The 23439-nt window shown below is 38.2% G+C and overlaps 2 protein-coding genes across 2 annotated transcripts; both read right to left on the reverse strand.

Moving 5' to 3' along the window:
* Positions 1 to 20059: 20059 nt before the first annotated feature.
* On the reverse strand, positions 20060 to 20698 carry LOC127104690 (uncharacterized). The gene has a single exon (XM_051041861.1). It carries the CDS (start codon positions 20696 to 20698, stop codon positions 20060 to 20062), a length of 639 nt encoding a protein of 212 aa, XP_050897818.1.
* An 872-nt stretch (positions 20699 to 21570) lies between these two features.
* On the reverse strand, positions 21571 to 22685 carry LOC127104691 (uncharacterized). Its single transcript, XM_051041862.1, has 2 exons — positions 22515 to 22685; positions 21571 to 22395 (listed from the first exon to the last, which is right to left on the reverse strand). Exons 1-2 carry the CDS (start codon positions 22683 to 22685, stop codon positions 21571 to 21573), a joined length of 996 nt encoding a protein of 331 aa, XP_050897819.1.
* Between the last annotated feature and the right edge of the window lie 754 nt (positions 22686 to 23439).

The raw sequence follows: 23439 nt of genomic DNA on the forward strand, positions 1-23439 counted from the left end.
CCGAGGGAGCTGGTCAAGGAAACTAGAAATTGAACTTCAAAGCCCAGAAAGTGGATACCTATGGGAAGACTTATTTAAGATATTCTCTTTGAAAGTAAGTTGGTTCAAACCCTGCTAGAGGTGGGTTTGACAAAAGAAGTTGAGTTTGACAATGGAAATACCTTCAATGGAAGGAATTTGAAAAACAAGTCATTGATCATTGTTGTCATTGACCCTTCAGAGATTCTGGATAGGAAGACTATTGCTTCCAGAAGGATTCCTATTAAGGATTATCCTCTCTTCACCAAGGAAGATCCTCGAGAATTTCTGGAGTCCTACATTGCTGACTATTTGCAAACAGGTGTAACTCTAGTAGCTTACTCCTTCGATGAACTTCCAGAAACATCTCCTGACATCTACTCTCTCTCAAGAGAAAGAGGAAGTCCAAGTCAACAGGTGATGGACCTTATGGAACAGCCAAGCCCCCAATAAAGACGACGAAAACCTCTGACATCTTGAAAAATATTATGAGACCAGAAGTAGAAGTTGTTGGTTCTGGGAGTGATAGGCCAGCTGAAGTGTCTACTCCTTAGAACAAACCTCATGGTAAGTCTCCCTTATTGTAAACTTCTTTTACTTCTACTCATTCTATCATTTCTACTTCATCTAGTCTTCTTCAACCCACTTCAACACCATCTTCTTCAAATCCTTATGGAACCATATCCAACCCCAGACAAAAAGACTCACTATATCTTAAACAACCACTACTTATGTACCTAGACCATCAGAAACTCCTGTAATTGAACCACTGCAAATACCACAAACACTTATCTCTCAAATTATAAACCAAACTAAAAATACATCTAAACAACCCCCTACTATAATCAATGAACAACCATCTGAATCAACACAACCACCAGTTACTGAAATAATCCCCACAGACTCTCAACCAAATCAACTAGAAAACCCCCCTTCTGAAACCATTCATTCCATTCACATGATCGGTAAATTAGCAACTGTACTAATCTATTAATGTAGTAATAATGGGAAATCCCAAGTATCAATCTCAATGACTGCTTGACGATACGGAGTTCGTGTTTTAATTTAGTTAAAAAAAGACTTAGGGGTTTTGAATTTGTGTTTTTGGTAAAGAAAAATAAACTGACAAATAAGAGTAAACAAAGTAGTTGAACGGATGAAAGCAATAATAGTATACACACTAGGGAAGGTGTATGATATGATTCCTTAACAATTTTAATCTAACCCTTGCAACAACTTAATTCGTAATATTGAATACCGGAACTTAAGGGTGTTTACTCTTAAGTCCTTAGAGATAAAACCTTTAATCATTCAAATTAATCCCTATTTCAATAGTGAATCACAAATGAAATTAAGAATTATTTTTATCAAGAATATTCTAGTGTCCACAGGGTATCCCTAGGCCTAGGTGATGTCTACTATGAATTATTCATAATTAAGCATTAACAATGGTGGTTCAGCCTAAATATTAATCACAAATCAAACTTTATTTTTCTGAAAGAGAAAACATTAAGCACAAATTTTAAATAAATCAAATATCACAAAATCAAAGTCATTACAAGGAAGAAATTTAGAATTGTATCATAAATTTGAATCAGGGATACCGATTAGCATTGGGGGTTTAGCTACTCATAACAATAACGAAAAACATGACAGAAAGTTTAGACATTAAAAATTAATGGAAGAAAAGAGATCTTCAATCACAAAATTTCATGAAAATCTTGATCCACCATGAATTCTTCAGTGCTCTAGCCTTCAAAAAGTGTACCATGTACTCAAAAATCGTCCAACCCTTGGAAATTCGTGTTTCTCGGCTAAATAGACAAATTCTGGGCTTTTTCATATCTGGTTCGTGCCATACGCTTATGGCCTCCACCTATACGCGTATGGAAACCTTTTACATCGGCTCATACGCGTATGGCCCATGGTAGGGTGTATGGCCCAGTTGGAGCCATAACGTATGGCTTTTGGCTGCGTAAAGGGGGCTTGGTTGCCTGTCCTCATACGCATATGGGTCGTCCCATACGCGTATGGGTAGAGACTTGAATTTCACCTCCCTCCTGCTATTACACGTATGCTGGGAGGTGATATTGAGTGGCCATACGCGTATGAGATACCTCATACGCGTATGGGCAGGAAATGTGCATTTTTCTCCTACTCATGCGTTGTCATCTAGTTTCTTCTTTGATCCATCTCCTGTTTACTCGTAAGCCCTATAAACACATGAAACACTACCTCAAGCGCGTAAAATAGCTCATAATTACTAGAACCTTGGCAGATCAAGTTTCCATAAAAATACACTAAAATAAGCTCAAACTACTGCCTAAACTCACATCAATTCACTTGCTTTTGGTATTCAAATGACATCAAAACTAACACAAATGGTGACATATCACAACCCCAAACTTAGCTTGTTGTTTTCCCTCAAGAAAATTTTAGCATAAAAACACCATGTCACCAATCATCAAAAAAATACAACTGTAAACACATACCTCTGAGATCTTCCATGGTTCTCTTTCATTCCTACCTTTAGTTCGGCCTGATCATCAAGATCGAATGGTCTGTCACACCAACACTTAATAACATTGTTTCTCCTATCAACCATATTCACATTCTCACCATTTATCTTAGGTGTTATTGCATATACTCTGAAAATTCATGGTACGCATTACCATACCATAGGCTTGCATAAACTCTCTTTTAATTACTAGATACACATTACACATATCGTTTAGTGGTCTTTCAAGGTTAAAATGGAGATAGGGATATGTTGGGATAATATATGGATAAGTCGGCTAATGGTTCAGAGTATGGCAATCATTTTTTTCACTATGATCATTTCAAAGTATCACTACAGGAATCTCTTTAAACATTGTTGTTCTTTTGGTGAATGCTCTTGTGTATTATTGTTATTTTTTTATATTTTCATTTAAGCTCTTTTTAGCTCCTTTTTTTTCTTTCCTGGTACACTCACCTTTAGTACTGTTACACAACTACCCCAATTTTAAATGTTGTTATTTCAGCAGCAAGCCCAAACTTAGAATTAAACATGTATTCAAAAACACAAGACAAAACTCTGAACAGGGTAGGGAAGTGTTTGAGCCATGAGCTCATGATATGGTTAAATAATAATAAACAATGGGGATATAGGCTCAAATTAGGTTAATAAAGGATACGTTAATATATGGGATGGCTAGAAAGGATCAGGGCTTTAAATAAACAATGTGTATGAGTATGAGTAAGCATGCAAAGGATATCAGAAAAGAGAAAACACAAGTTCTAGATGATAAAAACATATTTGAATGCTCTCTAGTATGATGAAAATTATGTTTGGCTTTATCTGTTCTCACCGGGTTTGTAAGAGCTAACAATGTCCATAGTGTCTCTCGTGTGATGCAACTTTAGAAGCTTTCCAAATGACCATGCACCCCTTCCAGTAGAACTTCCAAAAAACCACATCACATTATTTCAGAGATATTATGATTGGTGGGTATGGTCATGAATAGGGCATACAAACTTTATCTAGGTGCTCAGAGTCAGCCACTCATGCTAGTCATCATCACTTAAATAACATAAACATAAAAATGAATTTACTGGAAATAATTGCAATATTATTAACTAAAAGTTTTGGGAAGTACATAAAAATAACTAAAAATAAAATTACATCAAACTTATCAAAAAAAAGCTAAAAATAAAAATAAAAATAAAACTAATCCTCCTTTGTGCCCCTGTCTTTGTCCATCATCTGAGTGTCATAGCTGATCATGGAATTTTGGTCGCCATTATGCATAAAGGCGGAGATAGAGACATCTATCACGGCTGGCCTCTCTGCTATGGACTCCTGAAGGGACTTTGGTGCTACTGAGGGGTGGGATGAGAGAAGGGAGACTGGTGGTGGTGGTGCTGCTGCTGGACTGGTCCTCCAAACTAGATAAATGTATCCATCCCAGGATACTGATAGCGTCCACACAATGGTGCTCGAGGATCGCCTGAAAATTGATCTCTAAAGCATTGAGCAGCTCCCCATGTATCAACATAATGGGTGAAATAGCGACCTAGAAGTCCAGTATGTGCATAAAAATCCTGCATAAATCAAAACATGGACATTCGTCTCTGTGTCCCTAAGAGTCCTCATAAGCAAGAGAAACCCCCTCAAACACATACTGGGACTGGGTTTTGCTGGGTCCAGTAGGATCTTCTGGATGTTCCTCTATCTTTAGTGCCTCCGCAGCCGGGGCTGTCCTCATAGGGTGCTCTACAATCCACCCAGCATCCAATGGTCGTGTCGGGTTCACAACACGGCCATCTGTAAACTTCGGTACCCCTGCTTTCCTGCACAATAAAAGTATAATAGTAGCATATCCTAGATACTTCTTAGTCACACTCTAGGTTATCTCATCCATGTCAGTATAAATGATATGGAGGACATCCACAACACGTCGGTTCAGTAGATAATATAAAGTCAAAGTTCTTACAATAAAAGTATAACAGTAGCATGTCTAGAGTGTGGTGCAAGAAATACGTCCACACCTTCGAGACGACATCCAAATCAACAACAACAAGCTTCCTAGGGATATGAATGGAAGCAAGCTTCCAATCTCTGCCTTCTACGGCCAAATGATCCAACATTTCTTGGTAAGGCTATCCAGTCCTAGAGGCAGTCTTCTGTAGAAGATACTCGCAGTTAGGTTCTCTGAACTTCATATTCAACAACATGTTCACCGTCTTCCAGTCATACATGCTTTGTCCCCCTCTGACCCAAGAAATAAACTCGGGCTCTACAAGAGCATCCTTCGTGGGGGGTTTGTAAGCATTGACATAGAATTTCAACACCATCCCCTTAGCCACAGGCTGGATCTGACTGTTCCGATAAGTCAATTTATTCTTCTTCATAACAACATAGATATCAGGATGTTTATTTGGGTGAAGGTTGAAGGCTCTCTCCTCAATGATCTTCCTGTCCAACAGTGAAAAATGCATGTCTTGGCTCTCAGCAGAGGTAAACCTGTTAGCATCATAAGATAAAGAAGAAGAAGCGTCCATGGAATCTAGTATAAATCAAATCAACCATGTATTAGAGAGAAACTAGGAAAAACAAGAAAATCTCAAAGAAAATTGTCAAGGCAAATAGTGCAGCATATGGCTCAGGGTGGAAAATGTTAGAAAAATATACATAGTGCCCAGATGCATCATACGCGTGCTACCATGGTTATACGCATATGAAAATTCTCATACGCGTATGGGCAGAGGGCAAAACTAGTTGAAATTCTAGGTCGCATATCATACATGCATGCTGCCAGGTGACTGTTGCATACGCCTATCACCTGGCCATACGCGTGAGGCCTAGCTTTCTAAAAAATGGCATGACCTTCTACATTCCCCATACGCGTATGGGGGCTTTCATATGTGTATGGGCGGAGGCCCTCAAATTTTAAAAATGTGTGCAGCTTCATACGCGTATGGACATAGGGCATGCAAAAAGAGAAAAAAAACAGCCTTATATGCGTATGGACTAGGCCATATGCTTATGGGCAGAAGGCCCACATTTTTCATTTTTTTTCTTTTTTCATGCCTTTGTTGTGCAATTTTTCTCTTGTCTGCTTGGCTCTGCAACACACTACTCAAAACTGAAATTCTGGCGTAGTCAGATTTCAGATGTTCTACTCCAAGTTATGACATCTGATCTAACATTGCTACAAATACAGCAAGATAGTTATACAATTCAAAACCCAGTACTGATATGCACACATTCACATATGTCACGACATCTGCTACTATATCACCATAGTACGGAAGAACACCCAGTTTTGTCCATCTGGTACAAAGACACAGCAGAGATCAACCATAGCACTTGCTTCTGTTGAGCCTGCACAGTTATCAGCATGATGTCTCAACATTGATTTGAACATCACCTGTTACAGCATTACATGTTTACCTTATTTTATAACAGACAAATTTATAACATGCAGAAGGTAAACAACACAAGTAATTGTTAACCCAATTCGGTGCAACATCACCTACGTCTGGGGGCTACCAAGCCAGGAAGAAGATCCACTATCAGTAGTATTAATTCAAAGCTAAACTCACCCGTTTACAACTCTTCACTTAATCCCTACCCAATGCAATCTATACCTAGGAACTCCTAGATAGAAACCTCCAGTTTCCATTCCTATCACTACAATCACAATGTAATGGTCAAACACCTTGAACTTGCTTCACAGCTTCATTCAAGAACATAATCACTCTTGCCTACAGGCTTTGAGTTACAAACACTCTCAGGATTTACCACTGAGATACACATGGTAACCTTCCCACAAATTGGGAGGTTTACCTTACACACACCCCTAAAAATTCATTCTAAGAGGCTTACAAATACTAGGTTACAAAGTGCTATTTATAACCTAATCACCCAACTGGATTTGGGCCTTCAGAAAATCGCAGCAACTTGTTCTTTGCTGTTACAAAGTCAGCAGAAACTTTCTGCTACAAACAAGGTCTTCAATCCTAAAATCTTTCCATAGATATCTCCTTATTTTGAGCCTATATATATTCCAAGACCTCCACAAATAATGCCACATAGGATTCTAACTAATTTCCAGATATTAGTGTGCTAACAAATAGGCTATTTGTTAGGTTCCTTAATTGTAGCTTGGTTGTTGGTTTCCTGGATTTTAGCCTGAGAAAAATGCTGAAACAGAAAAACTAAACAACCTACAATATAGCATATGCTGTCAGGAATGAATGTCACAACATTCAGCTTGACATCAAGGACCATATGCTAAGTCTGTTTTTCCTGAAAACAGACTGTACATAATTTGCTGAACTGTACAGCACCAACCTGTCCATTCTACAGTAGCAGCTTACAATAATAAATGTCAAGGCATCCAATTTGACATTTACACATTTAGCCTTAAGTCAGTTCTGTTTTCCTCTTGAAGAACAGACTCAGAAACATACTGAAGTGTAGCAGAACTCCACTCTGTTTATTGTTCAGTATATGCTGTCAATGATGAATGTCATAACATCCAGTTTGACATTCAGACAGTAGGCCTTATGCCAGGTCTGGTATTTCCTTGATAACCAGACTGGAAATAAACACTGAGTTCTAACAGAACACCAACTGTTCTATACCTCAGTATTTGCTGACAGGGATGAATGTCACCACATCCAATTTGACATTCAACAAATCCTGTATTAGCTAATCCTGCAGTAAACTACTCAAGTGTGTCATGACATCAGTCAAGACATCAGAGTACAGTTAGATATTCTAACCTACAATGCAGTCACACCTTCACACCATGTCATAACATCAGTCAAGACATTAGAATCCAGCTAGTGTTTTACCATACAATGCAGCCAATTAAACACCTACAAACTCCCCCTTTAGCAAATTTTTGGCTAAAAAACTTTGATCCCCATAACAGAGTTCATAGCAGCGGAATCACACATCTAGCAGGAAATAAACCTCGCTAATACACTCAGAGTGGCAGCACACTCACACACATGGAAGTTAAATAAAAACTTCACAGAGCAGCACACATACAGAGGAGCAAAAGTTAAATACAAAACTTCAACACACATCAGCTGCAGGGGAGGGAATCTGTCATGAGAGTCTGTTGTAGAGACCCACTCTGTTTGTCAGGGGTGTCACCTGTTACTCCCCCTTTTTGTCAAAAATGTTGCCAAAGTCAACAACATAAACAAAAAAATGACAGACTTACAGACTTGGTTTTACTTCACAGTTTCAACCAAGTTAGTACCCACTTGATCTTGCTTCACAGCTTAGATCAGGTAATCACCCACTTTTGCTTTACAGTAGGTACAGCCATATCAGATTCCAAGACTTTGAGTCTGACATCTTGATCCACTCCTGCATGAACACTTTCTTGAACTCCAGCAGGCACATAAGATATCTTATGTTAAGACATCACATATGACATCTTGTGAATACTATGTCCTTTTTGTTAACAAGGCAAACTATCAGCAGCAGGAGCAAAAACAATTACTAGTTATGGATGCAACTAGTAAGACACACAAATGTACAATGCACAAGGGTACTTCTTCTCCCCCTAAATCTGTGCATTCATCAAATAACAGCTGTTGTAACTCCAGCACCTGTACCAGCCAGAATGTCCTACTGACATCTGCTTCCATATTTCCTTATGACTGTAAGTTTCAGAAGGAAATAAAAATATTGTCCAAGGCAATGTCATGTCATCCGGTCAGACATTCTTCTGCTCACTCAGCCTTGACACACCTTGTTACCACACCTTGTTATCTGAGAACACATCATCCCACTAGCTAATAGGTTTCCAAACCTTGTTATCTGAGAACACATAGACCACAAGCTTGATGATTACTTGCAGTGCAAGGACAGAACTCCCCTCTGTCATGAACAATCCACTCTCCTCTTGAAACTTGGAGATCACACATGGACATATCCAACATCCCAAAGTTGGACCTTCACATACTTCCTGATTCAAAGAGAGTCTAGACCACTTGATGAATGGAAAACATAAGACGCATCTTCATGTCTTCAAGAGCACACCCTCTGTTCAACCCTCTTAGCTGAACACATTCACACTCTGTGTCAATCTCTCTTCTATCCAGAACAGAAGACCACTTCACAAGCTGTTCTAACATCAGCTGGGACATCCTTCATAACAAGACAAGGCACACCATCTGATAGTCTTCAGATATCACTGAGTCACCGGGTTGATCAAGAAGAACCCAGACATACCTTGGGACATATACTTTTTCATCCCATTACAAGAGATAATCTTCCATAGATGGCTTAGAACTTCTACCACAAGCTCCAAGAGATGAATAGAAAACACTTCCTTTTGTCTTCAACTTACTACTTTTCTGCCCAAAAGCAATTTGTCTCAGACTTTCCTCAAGAATAATCAGCTGCCATATGTGGATTATCTTGATTCTTCGAACTCACTTCTGAGATAGACCAAATGCCACTGGTTGATTACCTCCTTCATGAATCCTCATATGAAAAGGTCAAATGCTGCTTTTTAACCTCCCCAAGTTTATCAGACTTCTACCAAAGATATTCTGACCTTCGAAGTGAGATTTGAACTTCAAGTTACATGTTAACCAAGGCTTAGGGTCTCTTAGTCATGAACATGTAACATCTTCTCCAACCAGCAACTCTGAAGAACTGCAATGAGAACGATCCTTTTGAAGTACCCAATCTACAACTTTGTAGACCCTTCTATCTTAAGTTGATGTGCCACTTCACCAACTAAGAATCTGATGTTAAACCAAATGTCACAACATTGTGTTTAGACATCTAGCTGTTGAATTCAGCTCCTTCTTCTACCACTTGAAAGAACTTCCTCCCTTCACAGAACAAGAGTTCAATGTTCTCATAGACTTGATTGTGGAACCAAGTTTGAGTAAACAACCTTCATCCTGCAGGTTTGCAGTTAAGTCATCCAAGTTCACATCTTGATGAATCCCTGCTTCTTCTCCAAAGACATCAGACATTTTGATGTATGACTCTTCAGAAGGATCAGTTAGAAACTATCCCTTCAGCTATGCCAAGGATTCCTCTTCCTAAAGCAAGGCTGTTTCCATGATGTTAAGAAAGCTGCCACTTGTTCTTAACTTCATAGTGTGCATTAGCCAATGCACTTCCTTACCTAGATCAGGAATAAGCTGATCCAAGTAACCACCATCAAGACTATGATGTCTTCTTCTTCTTGTACATACCAAGGCTGAACATGTTTCTTGCCAGGAAACCTTTTCAGAGATCATATGCTTTTGCTGCCACCAAAGAGATAGATCATGAGCCAATGTACTATCCTTCCTGTGATTCTGCACAGGGTCTTGAAGAAGAGATGTTCCAACATCTTTAAGAGCATCAGATATCTTGAGCTCCAAGGATAATCAATTAAATACTTGTACTTGGCACAAGTAGACATTGATCTTAAATCCTTTCCCAATTATCCTTTCAGATACTTCCACCATAAGACTACTTTGAAAGTACTCTTCTTGTGTCAACATCTTCTGCTTGCAAGCACCTCGACAATTTTGAAAGTCTTCCCAGATTAAATTCACCCTTAGGAATGAGAGAGATGAATTCTTCCTTGCAAATGTGTCACACAACCACCAGAACCCATGTGACACAGGTCAACAGCCAACCAGACCCTAGGCTGACCAGACTTGAGGAGGTTAACCAAAACTCCCCCTCAACTTAAAAATCATGGAAACTCCACACCAATAACCATGCATTGTATATAAATGTCTCAACCTGACATACACCATCCCTACCAGTGGCAACTAACTCTATGAGTTATACCTATACATACTCCAATCACACCAATCAGACTCCAGCTGACCATAAGTACTAGTGATACAAAACAACACCAGTCAATGGTAAATATGCATTGCTAGAGCATACTACCTCAACTAACCTCTGAATCTTCATATTCTCACTCCTCGAAAGAACTGCCACTTCTGAAATGTGGTGTTTGAATAACAAGATTCATGGTTCCAATCCTCTTAAATGGTATAGCAATCAGGTTATCCCATTATTGACTACTAACATCCAAGGGACTTGTCTTCCAACACAACTTAGTACTTCAGGGAACAGCTATCCAACCCTGATCAATCCACAGGAATATGCCAAACAGCAGGAGATTGCACAATGTCACATCTCAACCAGCTCAACTTCTAGAGATCAGACTTCTAAAGGTGACCTTCTTGAGCACACACACAGTTGACCCTACCCTTGTCAACTTAGCACACACAGATGTCTCCTCTTCCAGGTCAGGAGTAGGTTCCAAACAGAAGTATCCCTTTGTTTGATACCTAAAAACATCTGCTCTTCAACCAGTAGCTGCATACTTGTTGAACAACATGTTCTAACATCGCATAGAACATTAGTTCCACCTCCTTGGAACAAACCTTCCTTGAAGGTCTTCAAGGTCTTCATACACCTTACTCAAGTGAGTAAAAGAATCAGTGATTAAGTGATTCTTACCATCCTGAAGTGAGAACGTCATGATGAGTGGACTTGAGGGGACTCAAGTATCTTTGACATCTTCAGTAGATTATGATGAGATCTTGAATACAGCAGCCTTTCATCCACATGAGGGGAAACAACATCAGAGTTTGAGTTTGGCCAGGTATTATGCAGCGGAAATCATAATACAACTCAACCTATGAGCACACACTTCACCAGATCAGCCTCCAAGACCATACCAAGTTTGAATGTGATTCAATACTGGCACAGTTGTCCCACACACAGGCCAATTGCCACCCTCCAGAGACAGGTACACACCATTCCTGTCATGAACAGTCCATCCACCTACTTCAAGGGACCATTCAGGGAAATTACAGAACCTTTCACAGGTTCCAGCATCAGTACTAACATAACTCCATGCAAGATACCAGAAAGTATCACCCATGGATCTCATCCAGAAGCAGAACAGGATGCCTGCTCTGATACCATTTGAAATTCTGGCGTAGTCAGATTTCAGATGTTCTACTCCAAGTTATGACATCTGATCTAACATTGCTACAAATACAGCAAGATAGTTATACAATTCAAAACCCAGTACTGATATGCACACATTCACAGATGTCACGACATCTGCTACTATATCACCATAGTACGGAAGAACACCCAGTTTTGTCCATCTGGTACAAAGACACAGCAGAAATCAACCATAGCACTTGCTTCTGTTGAGCCTGCACAGTTATCAGCATGATGTCTCAACATTGATTTGAACATCACCTGTTACAGCATTACAGGTTTACCTTATTTTATAACAGACAAAATTATAACATGCAGAAGGTAAACAACACAAGTAATTGTTAACCCAGTTCGGTGCAACATCACCTACGTCTGGGGGCTACCAAGCCAGGAAGAAGATCCACTATCAGTAGTATTAATTCAAAGCTAAACTCACCCGTTTACAACTCTTCACTTAATCCCTACCCAATGCAATCTATACCTAGGAACTCCTACATAGAAACCTCCAGTTTCCATTCTTATCACTACAATCACAATGTAATGGTCAAACACCTTGAACTTGCTTCACAGCTTCATTCAAGAACATAATCACTCTTGCCTACAGGCTTTGAGTTACAAACACTCTCAGGATTTACCACTGAGATACACATGGTAACCTTCCCACAAATTGGGAGGTTTACCTTACACACACCCCTAAAAATTCATTCTAAGAGGCTTACAAATACTAGGTTACAAAGTGCTATTTATAACCTAATCACCCAACTGGATTTGGGCCTTCAGAAAATCGCAACAACTTGTTCTTTGCTGTTACAAAGTCAGCAGAAACTTTCTGCTACAAACAAGGTCTTCAATCCTAAAATCTTTCCATAGATATCTCCTTATTTTGAGCCTATATATATTCCAAGACCTCCACAAATAATGCCACATAGGATTCTAACTAATTTCCAGATATTAGTGTGCTAACAAATAGGCTATTTGTTAGGTTCCTTAATTGTAGCTTGGTTGTTGGTTTCCTGGATTTTAGCCTGAGAAAAATGCTGAAACAGAAAAACTAAACAACCTACAATATAGCATATGCTGTCAGGAATGAATGTCACAACATTCAGCTTGACATCAAGGACCATATGCTAAGTCTGCTTTTCCTGAAAACAGACTGTACATAATTTGCTGAACTGTACAGGACCAACCTGTCCATTCTACAGTAGCAGCTTACAATAATAAATGTCAAGGCATCCAATTTGACATTTACACATTTAGCCTTAAGTCAGTTCTGTTTTCCTCTTGAAGAACAGACTCAGAAACATACTGAAGTGTAGCAGAACTCCACTCTGTTTATTGTTCAGTATATGCTGTCAATGATGAATGTCATAACATCCAGTTTGACATTCAGACAGTAGGCCTTATGCCAGGTCTGGTATTTCCTTGATAACCAGACTGGAAATAAACACTGAGTTCTAACAGAACACCAACTGTTCTATACCTCAGTATTTGCTGACAGGGATGAATGTCACCACATCCAATTTGACATTCAACAAATCCTGTATTAGCTAATCCTGCAGTAAACTACTCAAGTGTGTCATGACATCAGTCAAGACATCAGAGTACAGTTAGATATTCTAACCTACAATGCAGTCACACCTTCACACCATGTCATGACATCAGTCAAGACATTAGAATCCAGCTAGTGTTTTACCATACAATGCAGCCAATTAAACACCTACAAAAACAATTAACATAAACACATTAAAATAAAAAGCACACTATTGAAATTAAACTATTGACACTCACCTTAGGTTTCCTCCCAAGAAGCTTTTTAATGCCCATAGCTAGACATATGAGCAGTCTATGGTACTATTAGTTGGGCCTCTTCCACCATGCCAATATCATGTCCTTGGTTGTATGGCTTCAACCTTTGGCCATTGACCTTAAAAGTGTCATCAATGGTGTTACTCTTCAAGTCAACTTCCCCATGCGGGAGCACTCTGTATATAGTGAATGGACCAGACCATCTTGACATCAGTTTTCTAGGGAACAACTTCAATCTGGAATTGAACAAGAGAACCAAATGTCCTTCCCAAAATTCCTTTTTTTGAATCTTTTGACCATGCTAGGTTTTAGAATTTCCCGACATACGTGAAAAAGAGGCATAGAGATCATAGGTAGTTTGGGAAGGAGAGTGGAGTGTGTGAAGAGGAACCACCCAAAAGCTATTGGGATCACCATCCTCACTATAATTCTAAGGTAAAGGGGCAAAGGGACTATCTACCTTTATGTGATTTATGGCTTGCAGGATAGTGAGGGTTCCTTACTCTCTTATCAGTTCCCTTAGGGATTTTGATGGGTTTTTTCTAATTTTCCTTCTTAAGATTTATGAGCCACGTTGTTTTCTTGCTTGTGGTTGAATATTGTGAAATTTTTGTTGGTATGTGTTGCTCGTAGATCTTAGTGGGGAATTTAGGAAAAATCCCCTGGTGGTATTTATACCTTATGATTGGAGGTGATAACCTCATATATGGCTTGATTGTATTATTATCTCTATGTTGATTTTATTGATGGTGCGTTAAACCTTGCCCGAGGGTATCAAACGACTATGTTAGGGTCGTTTGATTCCCCAGAATCTGATTTTGAAATTTGAAATGATTTTTCCAAAAAAATTCTTTAGTCATTTATTTTTCTAAAATTTTCCCAAAATTGAAGGAACTTATTTTTTAAAGTTATTTTATCAAAAATCACTTTTTGGCAAAAACCTTAAACTGGAAAACTTTTTTCGAAAAAATGGACTTTTGGGGAAATTTTCATAAAAATTGAACAAGGGGTGGGGGAACGAGGTTGTCTGATGCGCGATGGCCGACCAATTGGGAAAAAACCGGTTGCACGTTGGAGCCGCGGTGGCGGACGACATGGATGCCGGAGAGAGATTGTGCGGCGGCGGAGCCGCTGCAGCCAAACAATTGAAAAAAACATTGTGGGTGGTCGATTTCGGTCGGTTCGATTTTTGGGCAATTCCGACTTTTCATGTGATTTTTTGTTTTTCCGACTTTTTGGACTTTTTGGGTGTTTTTTGAATTTTTGAACATTTCCTAGAATTTTTGGAGTTTGGGATCCTTCGAGGATATTTTGGAGCAACTTGTTATTTTAGAGTCTTTTTTGTGACCTTAGGGTCATATTTGAGTAAATTAAGGAAAATGCTCGTCCTTACCCTATTGAAGGTCTGACACAAGAAAAATAAAGAGTTTTAAGGAAATGTGGAGTTTTTGAGTTTTTGAGAAAATAATGAATTGTTAAGAAACTATGAGCCCTTAGGACTTTTGTGTATTTTGAGTAGTGTGAAGAGTTGAGGTAATAATATAACTTTAGCTTTTGATATAAATAATTATTTTATTTTTGAAAATATATATTTGAGTTAGAAATCTGGAGAGGGATTACAATGATGATCTTGAATGGCATTTTGAGTTAGTAATCCATAGAGGGATTACAGAGATGGCCTTGAATGACGTTTTGAGTTAGTAATCCATAGAGGAATTACAATGATGGCCGATTATGGAGAATTATAGGTTCAAGAGTGGAACCTTTTATGATTGATGGAGAGTTGTATTTTTTTATAATTTTGAGATGATGAGTTGTTATATATTGTGTTATTATGATCATGCATTCATGTATTTCAGATATAGGTAGGACTTCAGTCCAGTGATGGCCTGGTTCAGAGAGGGGCTATGGCAATCTCACGTCAAAGAGGGATACAATTCAGAGAGGAACTAGAGACATGGGAATATCAGTAACATACCTTTGATCCCAGTGATTTTGGTACCACATGCATATGAGATTGATATGGTGGCTTTGTAATGCATCTACATTATGAAATGCTTGGCTATGTATTGAGTGTAGTTTGAGAATATTTTTATATTCGTGTTTATTATCATGTATTGTTGGTATTCATCATTAATAATTGTTAGATGTATTCTCACCCCCTATTTGTTGTTGTGGCGTATGTGCTCCTCGGGAGTATAGATAATCAGGTACAAGAGTAGCTGCTGAGTAAGGGATGTCATCTATGCCCCCTTTAGATTTTGTCATTTGGTCTTAGAGGAGTCGCTCAGATATGTAGTACCGATGGATTAGGGTGTTACATGAGTGGCATCCTGGTAAAATGGTATGAGGGGATAAGAAACATATTGACTTAAAAGTTGAACAACGTAAGATATATCAGGCTTTGTGTTGGTCAGGTATATCAGTTTACCAATCAACCTTCTATAAGAGGAAGTATCATCTAATGGTTGACCATCTATAGAAGACTATAGTGGTGCATTCGTGACCATCAAGCTATGGATAAACCTGACGTCAATAAAAAAATCAGAGTCGCCACCGTGCTTTTATTGTTTCCAAAGAAAGGGGGAAAAGTATGAACAAAACCCAAATATAAGAAGCTTTCAAATCAAAACTAATAAAATGTCAGAGATTACAGGTAAGGGGGTTGGTTATACAAAGGAAAGGTATTAGCACCCAAAGTGTACTAGGTACTCCTAGGGAGCCCTTTTTATGTGCAAGTGTTTTAGTTAAAAATGATGTTTGCTAAAAAATTGAATGTGTGGATGAGAAAAGAATTCATTTATTATATTTTTGCGTTTGACAAGACCTTCGGTCTTATGCCTACGTACCAACATAAAAATGAGGGATCAAAACCCCGTATCTTCGTGGTAAGTTTTTCAAAGAAGTTGGTGGATTGATTTTAACAAATGTTTAAAAGAAAAGGGCACAAAATGGCCAAAGACTTAAATGTGGTTGTTAGTTATTTTTGTCTTTGGAAATTGAAGTCAATATAATTAAGTTTATTTACCAGTTTGATTTAGAAAAAGCTTTGAAAATCGATGGCATAAGGCCAAAGTTTATACTCATTAAAACATGTCTAAGTTTAAAACCCAAGCAAAAAAGGTTTTAAAAGGAGGGAGAGATTTATAAATTTAAGAAGAAGATGAGGAGATGAAGGGACTACCCTAAACAAAATTTAAAAGTTAAGAGTTGAAAATATCTGACCAATGGGAAGCAATCCACAAGACAAGAATGTCAGATAGAAACCCATTTTGTTTGGACTATTGAGCAAGCAACAAGCATAAACAAACCTCCAAGCAAATAAGATGAATACCAAGGAATCAAATAAATATATCCATAACATCCAAGCAAGCACTCCAATAGCAAGCAGTCTTCAAATAACTTCAAATGTATCTGATGAAATATTCCTTGTGGAAAACTGACAAAAACAATCATTAGATTTCAACAATAATAATAGTATAACAATTCAAGCACATGGACACAGTAACGGGTGAACCAAGGGAACACAATATTTGCATAAGATGAAAGGAACAGTCAAGGGTAGATCAGTCTCAAATAATGACATTGGCCAAGTCCTTCACAACATAGGGATGTTGCCTACTTCTAAGTCCAAGAGTTCAGATCAACTCCAGAGCAGAGGTCCAACAGTCTATTAACATATTTTTTAGGGTTTTTGTTTTTTATTAGGTATTTTAAAGTCCTAAGACCACAAACAAAACAAAATCACAAGCACATAATATATACAATCACAAGATATGGCTCAAGTGAGCAAATAGAAGATGATTGAAAGATAAACAAGTTGCATGAAATGTAAATGGCAATATGATAAAGGTGCTAAAATTTAAATTGCATTAAGTAAATGACATAAAAGTAAAGCAATAATAAAGGAAGTTAGTCGAATGTTAGTGAAGAGTTCAATTGTTTAATTTATTCTTTGGTGAACACAAAACCATTCATTAACAAGTATGAAGACATGAACCAAGACATCGTATATGAGAAGGGCTCCAACTTGGATAAATTAATAAGTATGCCACTAGCTCTCACAAATGGAAAAAAGGTTAAGTATTCATACAATTCCATGAAGAATGGGATACTTACAATCTAACTTACAAGAATACTATGCCTTTTGGGACAGATTTATCTCTATGTTAAGCAATCGTAATTGGACTTATGTAGAAGTCACGACTATCTGAGGTCGGGAAATACAAATATTGGTGTTAATGCATGTTAGTGACATGGTACAAAGAACCAAGCTCCTAAAACATACCACACACAAAAATAAAATGGGAGAGACCTATCTCAATCAGGCTCATGTTGATTCATCTGACACAAGGTCATTGATGAATCAACTAGCATTTGACTTGTAGAGAAATCATTGGTCAATGATGGATTGGGGAAAAATAGGGATGAAGATGAAGAGTGAAAGGGAAATGGAAACCCAAATTGGACATAGGAGGAATTTCATCTGATCAATATTATCCATTCATTTTGGGGGATGAAATGTACATTTCATCAACCCCCTAAATCCAATAGTATTGATCAAATGGAAGTTCAAATAAACCATGATCAAGGCCAAACAGAAGATGAAATATCACAAGGTCAATCAAATGGCTCAACAATATAATTAAGCATTTAAACATTTAATTCACAAAAAATATCAAAATTAATAGAATTCTTTTTTATTCAAAATATGGAAGAGGAAAATATTTAATTTTTTTTGATGAAGTCCTATATTTTTTGGATTAAAAATGAATTTAATATGAATCAAACAAAATAAGAGTAATTAAAAATAAAATCAGAAAAATAAAATAAATGTTAAAAAACAAGGGCTATCAGATCTCATATGCTATTTTAAAGGAAAAATACTAGAGAACACGAATTTGGCCTCCAAATTTCTCAATTCTCACTATATAGAGAGATATGTGGAATTGAATATCGAGGTGCATGAATTGAGTTGCTTCGATTTGACCTTAAAATAACCCAATCTTGTTGCCTATATTGGTAGGACTTCAAACAACCAAAGATCAAGCAAAATGATGGAGAATTGAGGGAGAACCGAAGAAGAGAAAATTCTGAAAAATTGCCTTCTATTGGCAGCAATGTAGCTCAATCTCTCTTCCAAATTGTCTTGCCTTGCTCCTACCAACTTGCAGGAAGTCAATGGGATGTGAAAATAGCTTGGACCCTTGGAGTTTCAATCCCAAAACAGAAGGGGAATTGAAGCTCTATTTCAAGTGAAATCTTCAAGTTTATCCTATCAATGGAGGGTGGGAAGGTTGCATATCAAAGTTGGGGAGAAGGGCTCCTCATTCTGAGCAACAAGGCAATGTATTTACAACAATTCAAGTTGCTTTTCACACACATTCAAATTTTGTCCAAAAATAGCAGATGTTGTAGGCCGTGATGTTATCGATGATACCATCAAATTGTCCGACCATCACATCATGGTCTACATAGGCTTGTTCTAATACTTTCTGCAAAGCTTCACAGTGAGCCTCAGAGGTCATCAACAAAGCTAACACAAATATCTTGGAAGGTTTATGCAGTAATTGTTTCACCACATTGTATTCACTTTTCCTGATGATCTAAAACACCTCATCGTCATCATCTATTCGGATTCATGCTATCAGATTGGCCAACCGGTTCAAAAGGGATCTCAACATGAGTCTGCTTTCCTGCCGCGACATCCTTAGTCCTTTTTGAAAATATACGCCCACTCCTTGTGACCCTACTTACACCAGTGATGTTAATAATGGAGGGTAGAGGAACATCCTTTCCATTCTCAGTCATTGTAGCATTGTACTTGTAAGGCACGGATTTATCAAATTGGTAGGGAACTGGGCCCGATAAGTTAATGACCAGAGGAGTCACAGAAGTCTTCCGACTGTCATAAGTAATCTGTATAGGCTCAGAGTCGTTGAATTGAGGAACTATGAAATTCACTTTGTTGTCACTATTGACCATATTGACCTGATCATAAACTCTAGCTTGGTAGGCTACAATGTAACCTTGGTCCATTTGATCCTGGAAATCCGTTTCAATAGTTAGGCATCCTTGAGAGTTCCTGGAACAAACCCTGCAAGAGGCATAGTTATGTGGAGGCATAAAACCATTCTTGTTATATCTGGCGTGTTTCTTTACTAAGTTCTCGTCTAACAACTGTACATCACAGATCCGGAAACTGCTCGGGCAACAATATACCATGTTAACTGAGGTTGAACCATGCTGTGGTAGAGGATTAACTTGAACATTAGGGTTTATGTCCTTAAATGAAAGGATACCACTCTTGATGAGCCTCTGAACATCTGACTTTAGACCAAATTAGTTTTCAATGCTATGTCCTGGTGCCCATTGGTGGTAATCACAAAATTGATCTTCCGTGTAACAATAGGGAGTGTCCTTTGGCACGGGTGGTGGAGACCTTTTCTGGACATGATTTTTAGCTAGCAGTGCAGGAAACAATTTTGCATAGGACATTGGGATATGATCAAACTGTGGCCTTTTTTAAATACGATTTTGATTATTGAATTGAGAGCGAGCCTGTTGTGGAGGTTATTGATGTTGTTGATTTGATGGTTGTTATTGGACATGTTGTTGTTATTGATGATGTTGAGTATACTGTTGTTGATATTGATGCAAGAATTATGGATGATAAATTGGCGCTACCATTGGTGGACTAATAATTGGTGAAACGACTGTAACATGTTGATACTTTCTTCTTTGTCAGCCATATGAAATGACACTAACATCTGATTCTATATTCTTGGAGAAATTATTGGTGAATTTCTTAACATGACTAGAAGCATTGGCTTCCTTAGTCAAATGTCCCTCTCGGACTGCTTCGTCAAGTCGCATGCCCATGTTTACCATCTCGATAAAATCACTGGGTATGATGGCGATCATGAGGTCATAGTAGAATGAAATCAGAGTTTTCAAAAATATTTTAGTCATCTCTTTCTCTTCAAGGGGAGGGCAAATCTGTGCAGTAATTTCCCTCCACCTTTGAGCATATTCCTTGAAACTCTCTTTGTCCTTCTGATACATGGCCCGGAGTTGATCTCTGTCCAGATCCATATCTACATTATATTTGTATTGACGAACAAAAGCCTCACCGAGGTCGTTGAAAGTACGGATCTTCGCACTATCCAAGCCCATGTACCACTTAAGAGCGGCACCAGTTAAACTGTCTTGAATGTAGTGGATCAGAAGCTGATGGTTGTAAGTCTGAGTGTACATCTTCCTAGGATACATCACTAAATTAATTTGAGGACATGAATTTACTTTGTATTTCTCGAAGTCTGATACTTTGAATTTGGGAGGAGTTTGAACATTAGGAACCAAGCAAAGTTTGGAAGCGGTCATGCCAAAAAGTCCTTACCTCGAAGAGCGTTGATTTACCTTTGCATTTCTAAGAAATGATCTTGAAATCTCTCTAACCTTTCATCTACTCCCATAAATTTTCTTGGAGCAACATGATAAATGTTTTCTTCAGTATAAGGAGTCGTATGCACCACGGGAGAAGGTACAAACATCACAACAGTCACTACTGGAGCCTCCATGTTTTGAGGGAGGTATCCAGTTGGCATATAACCGTGAGGCATTCCCCAAGGGAAACCGGGTGGCATGTGATATTGTTGATCATTGATGGGCGCCACTAGAATGGGCGTTGAGACATTCTTACAGATTATTGTTCGTTGCACTGGATCTTGAGAATTGTTCGATGACTGATTCTGAGTAGCCACCAAAAACCTCTTTTTATTAAACAATTGAGGGATTACAAAGGATGAAATATAATTTCAAAGATCCTAAACAATACAAGAGGAAAACAACTAAGTCTATGAGTCCTAAGGAATCTTATATGTAGAAGGTCATATTGTTGGCTGATGCTTCCTCTTCTGCCTCTTTAGCCGAGCGTTCTCGATCGTAAGCTTATCGATGATTCCCTTCCAAGCACCTGAGGTGGGAGGTATGCTGAAGTACTCATGAAATGGATGGACTTTAGAGATAAGTAAACCTTCTTGTTCCTCCTGTTTCTTCACAGCTTATTGTTCCAGAATCTCAATCAAAGCATCTGTCTCCTTTAGTTGTTGCTCCATCTTCATCTTCTTATCTTTAAAGACATGATACTTTCCTTCCCAAGTGTCTCTTTCCAATTTCAACCTAGCCAAAATTTCTTGAAACTCTTCCCCATTCTCAATAGGAATGGTGGATGATGATGTTATAGCATAAGGGAATTAGGGCTTCTCAGAAGCATATGGCATCTTAAGTTCACTGGCTCTAACATAAACCCATTGGGTGTAGGGCTCAAAAGCAACACAATTCTTTCTTCCTAATTGACCTTTTCCTTTCCAATGAATATTGCGCCAAGCATGTATGATTCTATCCTTCAAATCGGAACTCTCTTCTTCGTTATGGTAAAAGAAACCTGACAACAAAAGGTTATCAGGTTTATCTTCCATAGGATATCCTAACTGGCGTCTGGGAAGGATGAGGTTGTAGTTAATTCCTCCATGTACACCAAGGAGATGTACATTGGGAAATTCACCACATCTGTCAATAATTACTCCAACATCATAGAAGGGGTCATACGAATGTATATTCCCTTGATCAATGGACATGAACCTCTGAGACCATCTGAGCTTCCGTGGATTCTCCCTAAAGATCCTGGATCCAGGTAAGTGAGAAATAAACCACTTATATAGGAGAGGTGCACAACAAAGAATGGTTCCACCACCTTTATTAGTCATATGATGGATATAATGGTAGGTATCTCCAAGTAATGTAGGTACTGGGTTACCAATTAAGAAGATTCGTACAACATTAACATCCACAAAGTTATCAATGTTTGGGAAGAGCACAATTCCATAAATGAGTAGAGAAAAAATGTCTTCAAATGCATCTCTACTATCTACTTCTGCAAAGACAAAGGCTTCCTCCATCAGGAATCTAGAGGTTAGACCTAGAATCTCTCCTTCTGTAATGAAGTTGACCTTCACAACAGACGTTTCTAGGTGAAGTTCTTCTGCAATAGCTAGTGGTGTAGGGTCTTCTTTAAACCACTGAATGGTAGTTTGTCAGAGACTAGCAAACCAAACCAATAAGAGTATTCTTCTAGAGTGGGTATAAACTGGTAGTTTGGAAATGTGAAGCAATGGTAGAGTGAATCATAAAATTGTACCAGGGTATTGATAACTCCATCTTCAACCTTGGTCTTCAAGATACTCACAAGTCTTCCATACCGATCTCTGAAATCCTCTGGACTAACTATCATAGAACCAAGCTTCTTCAACTCTGTTAAGTCAGGACTTTTGAAAGTATATTTCTTGGTATTCCTCCTTCCAAGTTCCATTTTTCCTATCGATATTTGCAAAAGAAAACTATTGAGTTTCTTGGTTTTTATGCAAAAAGGTTTTTATGAATGCATGAATGCATGTTTCACAAATACGGGTTTAGGGTTTTGACATTAAGCATGGAGCCAAAGTTTTAACCATCCCACAATGTATGAACTAATGGGTTTATTGTGTACATGTATGAACTAAAGTTTTTACTCGCAATAACAAATATACCATAAAAGGGGTTTCCACTGAGAGGGGTTATATCATATGTTAATCATGCTTAGGATTACTCCAGACATGTAACTTTGATAATACCACCATCCTATCTTATTTGTATTTTCTCTAATCTGGGTTAGGATTTCCTCACCAATTATAGATCTCCCTAATGAATCCCAAGCAAACATAGCAACAAATAATAACAATAATAATAATAATAATAATAATAATAAACATATGAACAAGTTAGGTATCACCCACTTAATATTATGTCCCCGGTGAAGTCGCCATTTCTATCGCAGTGAAAAATCAGAGACCAAGCTATTGATTAGACTTGACTCATGAATCAAAGTATCACCACCGAAATTTAATTTATCCAAGGGAAGGGGAAAAGATTCAAAAATAACCCAATATGTATATGCAAATCTAGAAGATTAAACTTAAGCTAAGCAAAAAGGGGGAGGGGGGGGGGCGAGATTCTAAGGTACGGGTGTGTGTTATGAAAATGGGAGATATTAGAACCCTAATCATCTGTAGTACTCTACAGGAACC

Source organism: Lathyrus oleraceus, chromosome 7 (assembly GCF_024323335.1).
Source record: "Lathyrus oleraceus cultivar Zhongwan6 chromosome 7, CAAS_Psat_ZW6_1.0, whole genome shotgun sequence".
In the NCBI taxonomy this organism is placed as follows: Eukaryota; Viridiplantae; Streptophyta; class Magnoliopsida; order Fabales; family Fabaceae; genus Lathyrus; species Lathyrus oleraceus.

Coding starts and splice junctions, on each gene's coding strand:
- LOC127104691 (XM_051041862.1), bottom strand. CDS start 22,685: ATGGAACTTGGAAGGAGGAATACCAAGAAATATACTTTCAAAAGTCCT. Junction 22,396..22,514: donor ATGGAGTTATCAATACCCTG/GTACAATTTTAT, acceptor ACTACCATTCAG/TGGTTTAAAGAAGACCCTAC.
- LOC127104690 (XM_051041861.1), bottom strand. CDS start 20,698: ATGACCGCTTCCAAACTTTGCTTGGTTCCTAATGTTCAAACTCCTCCC.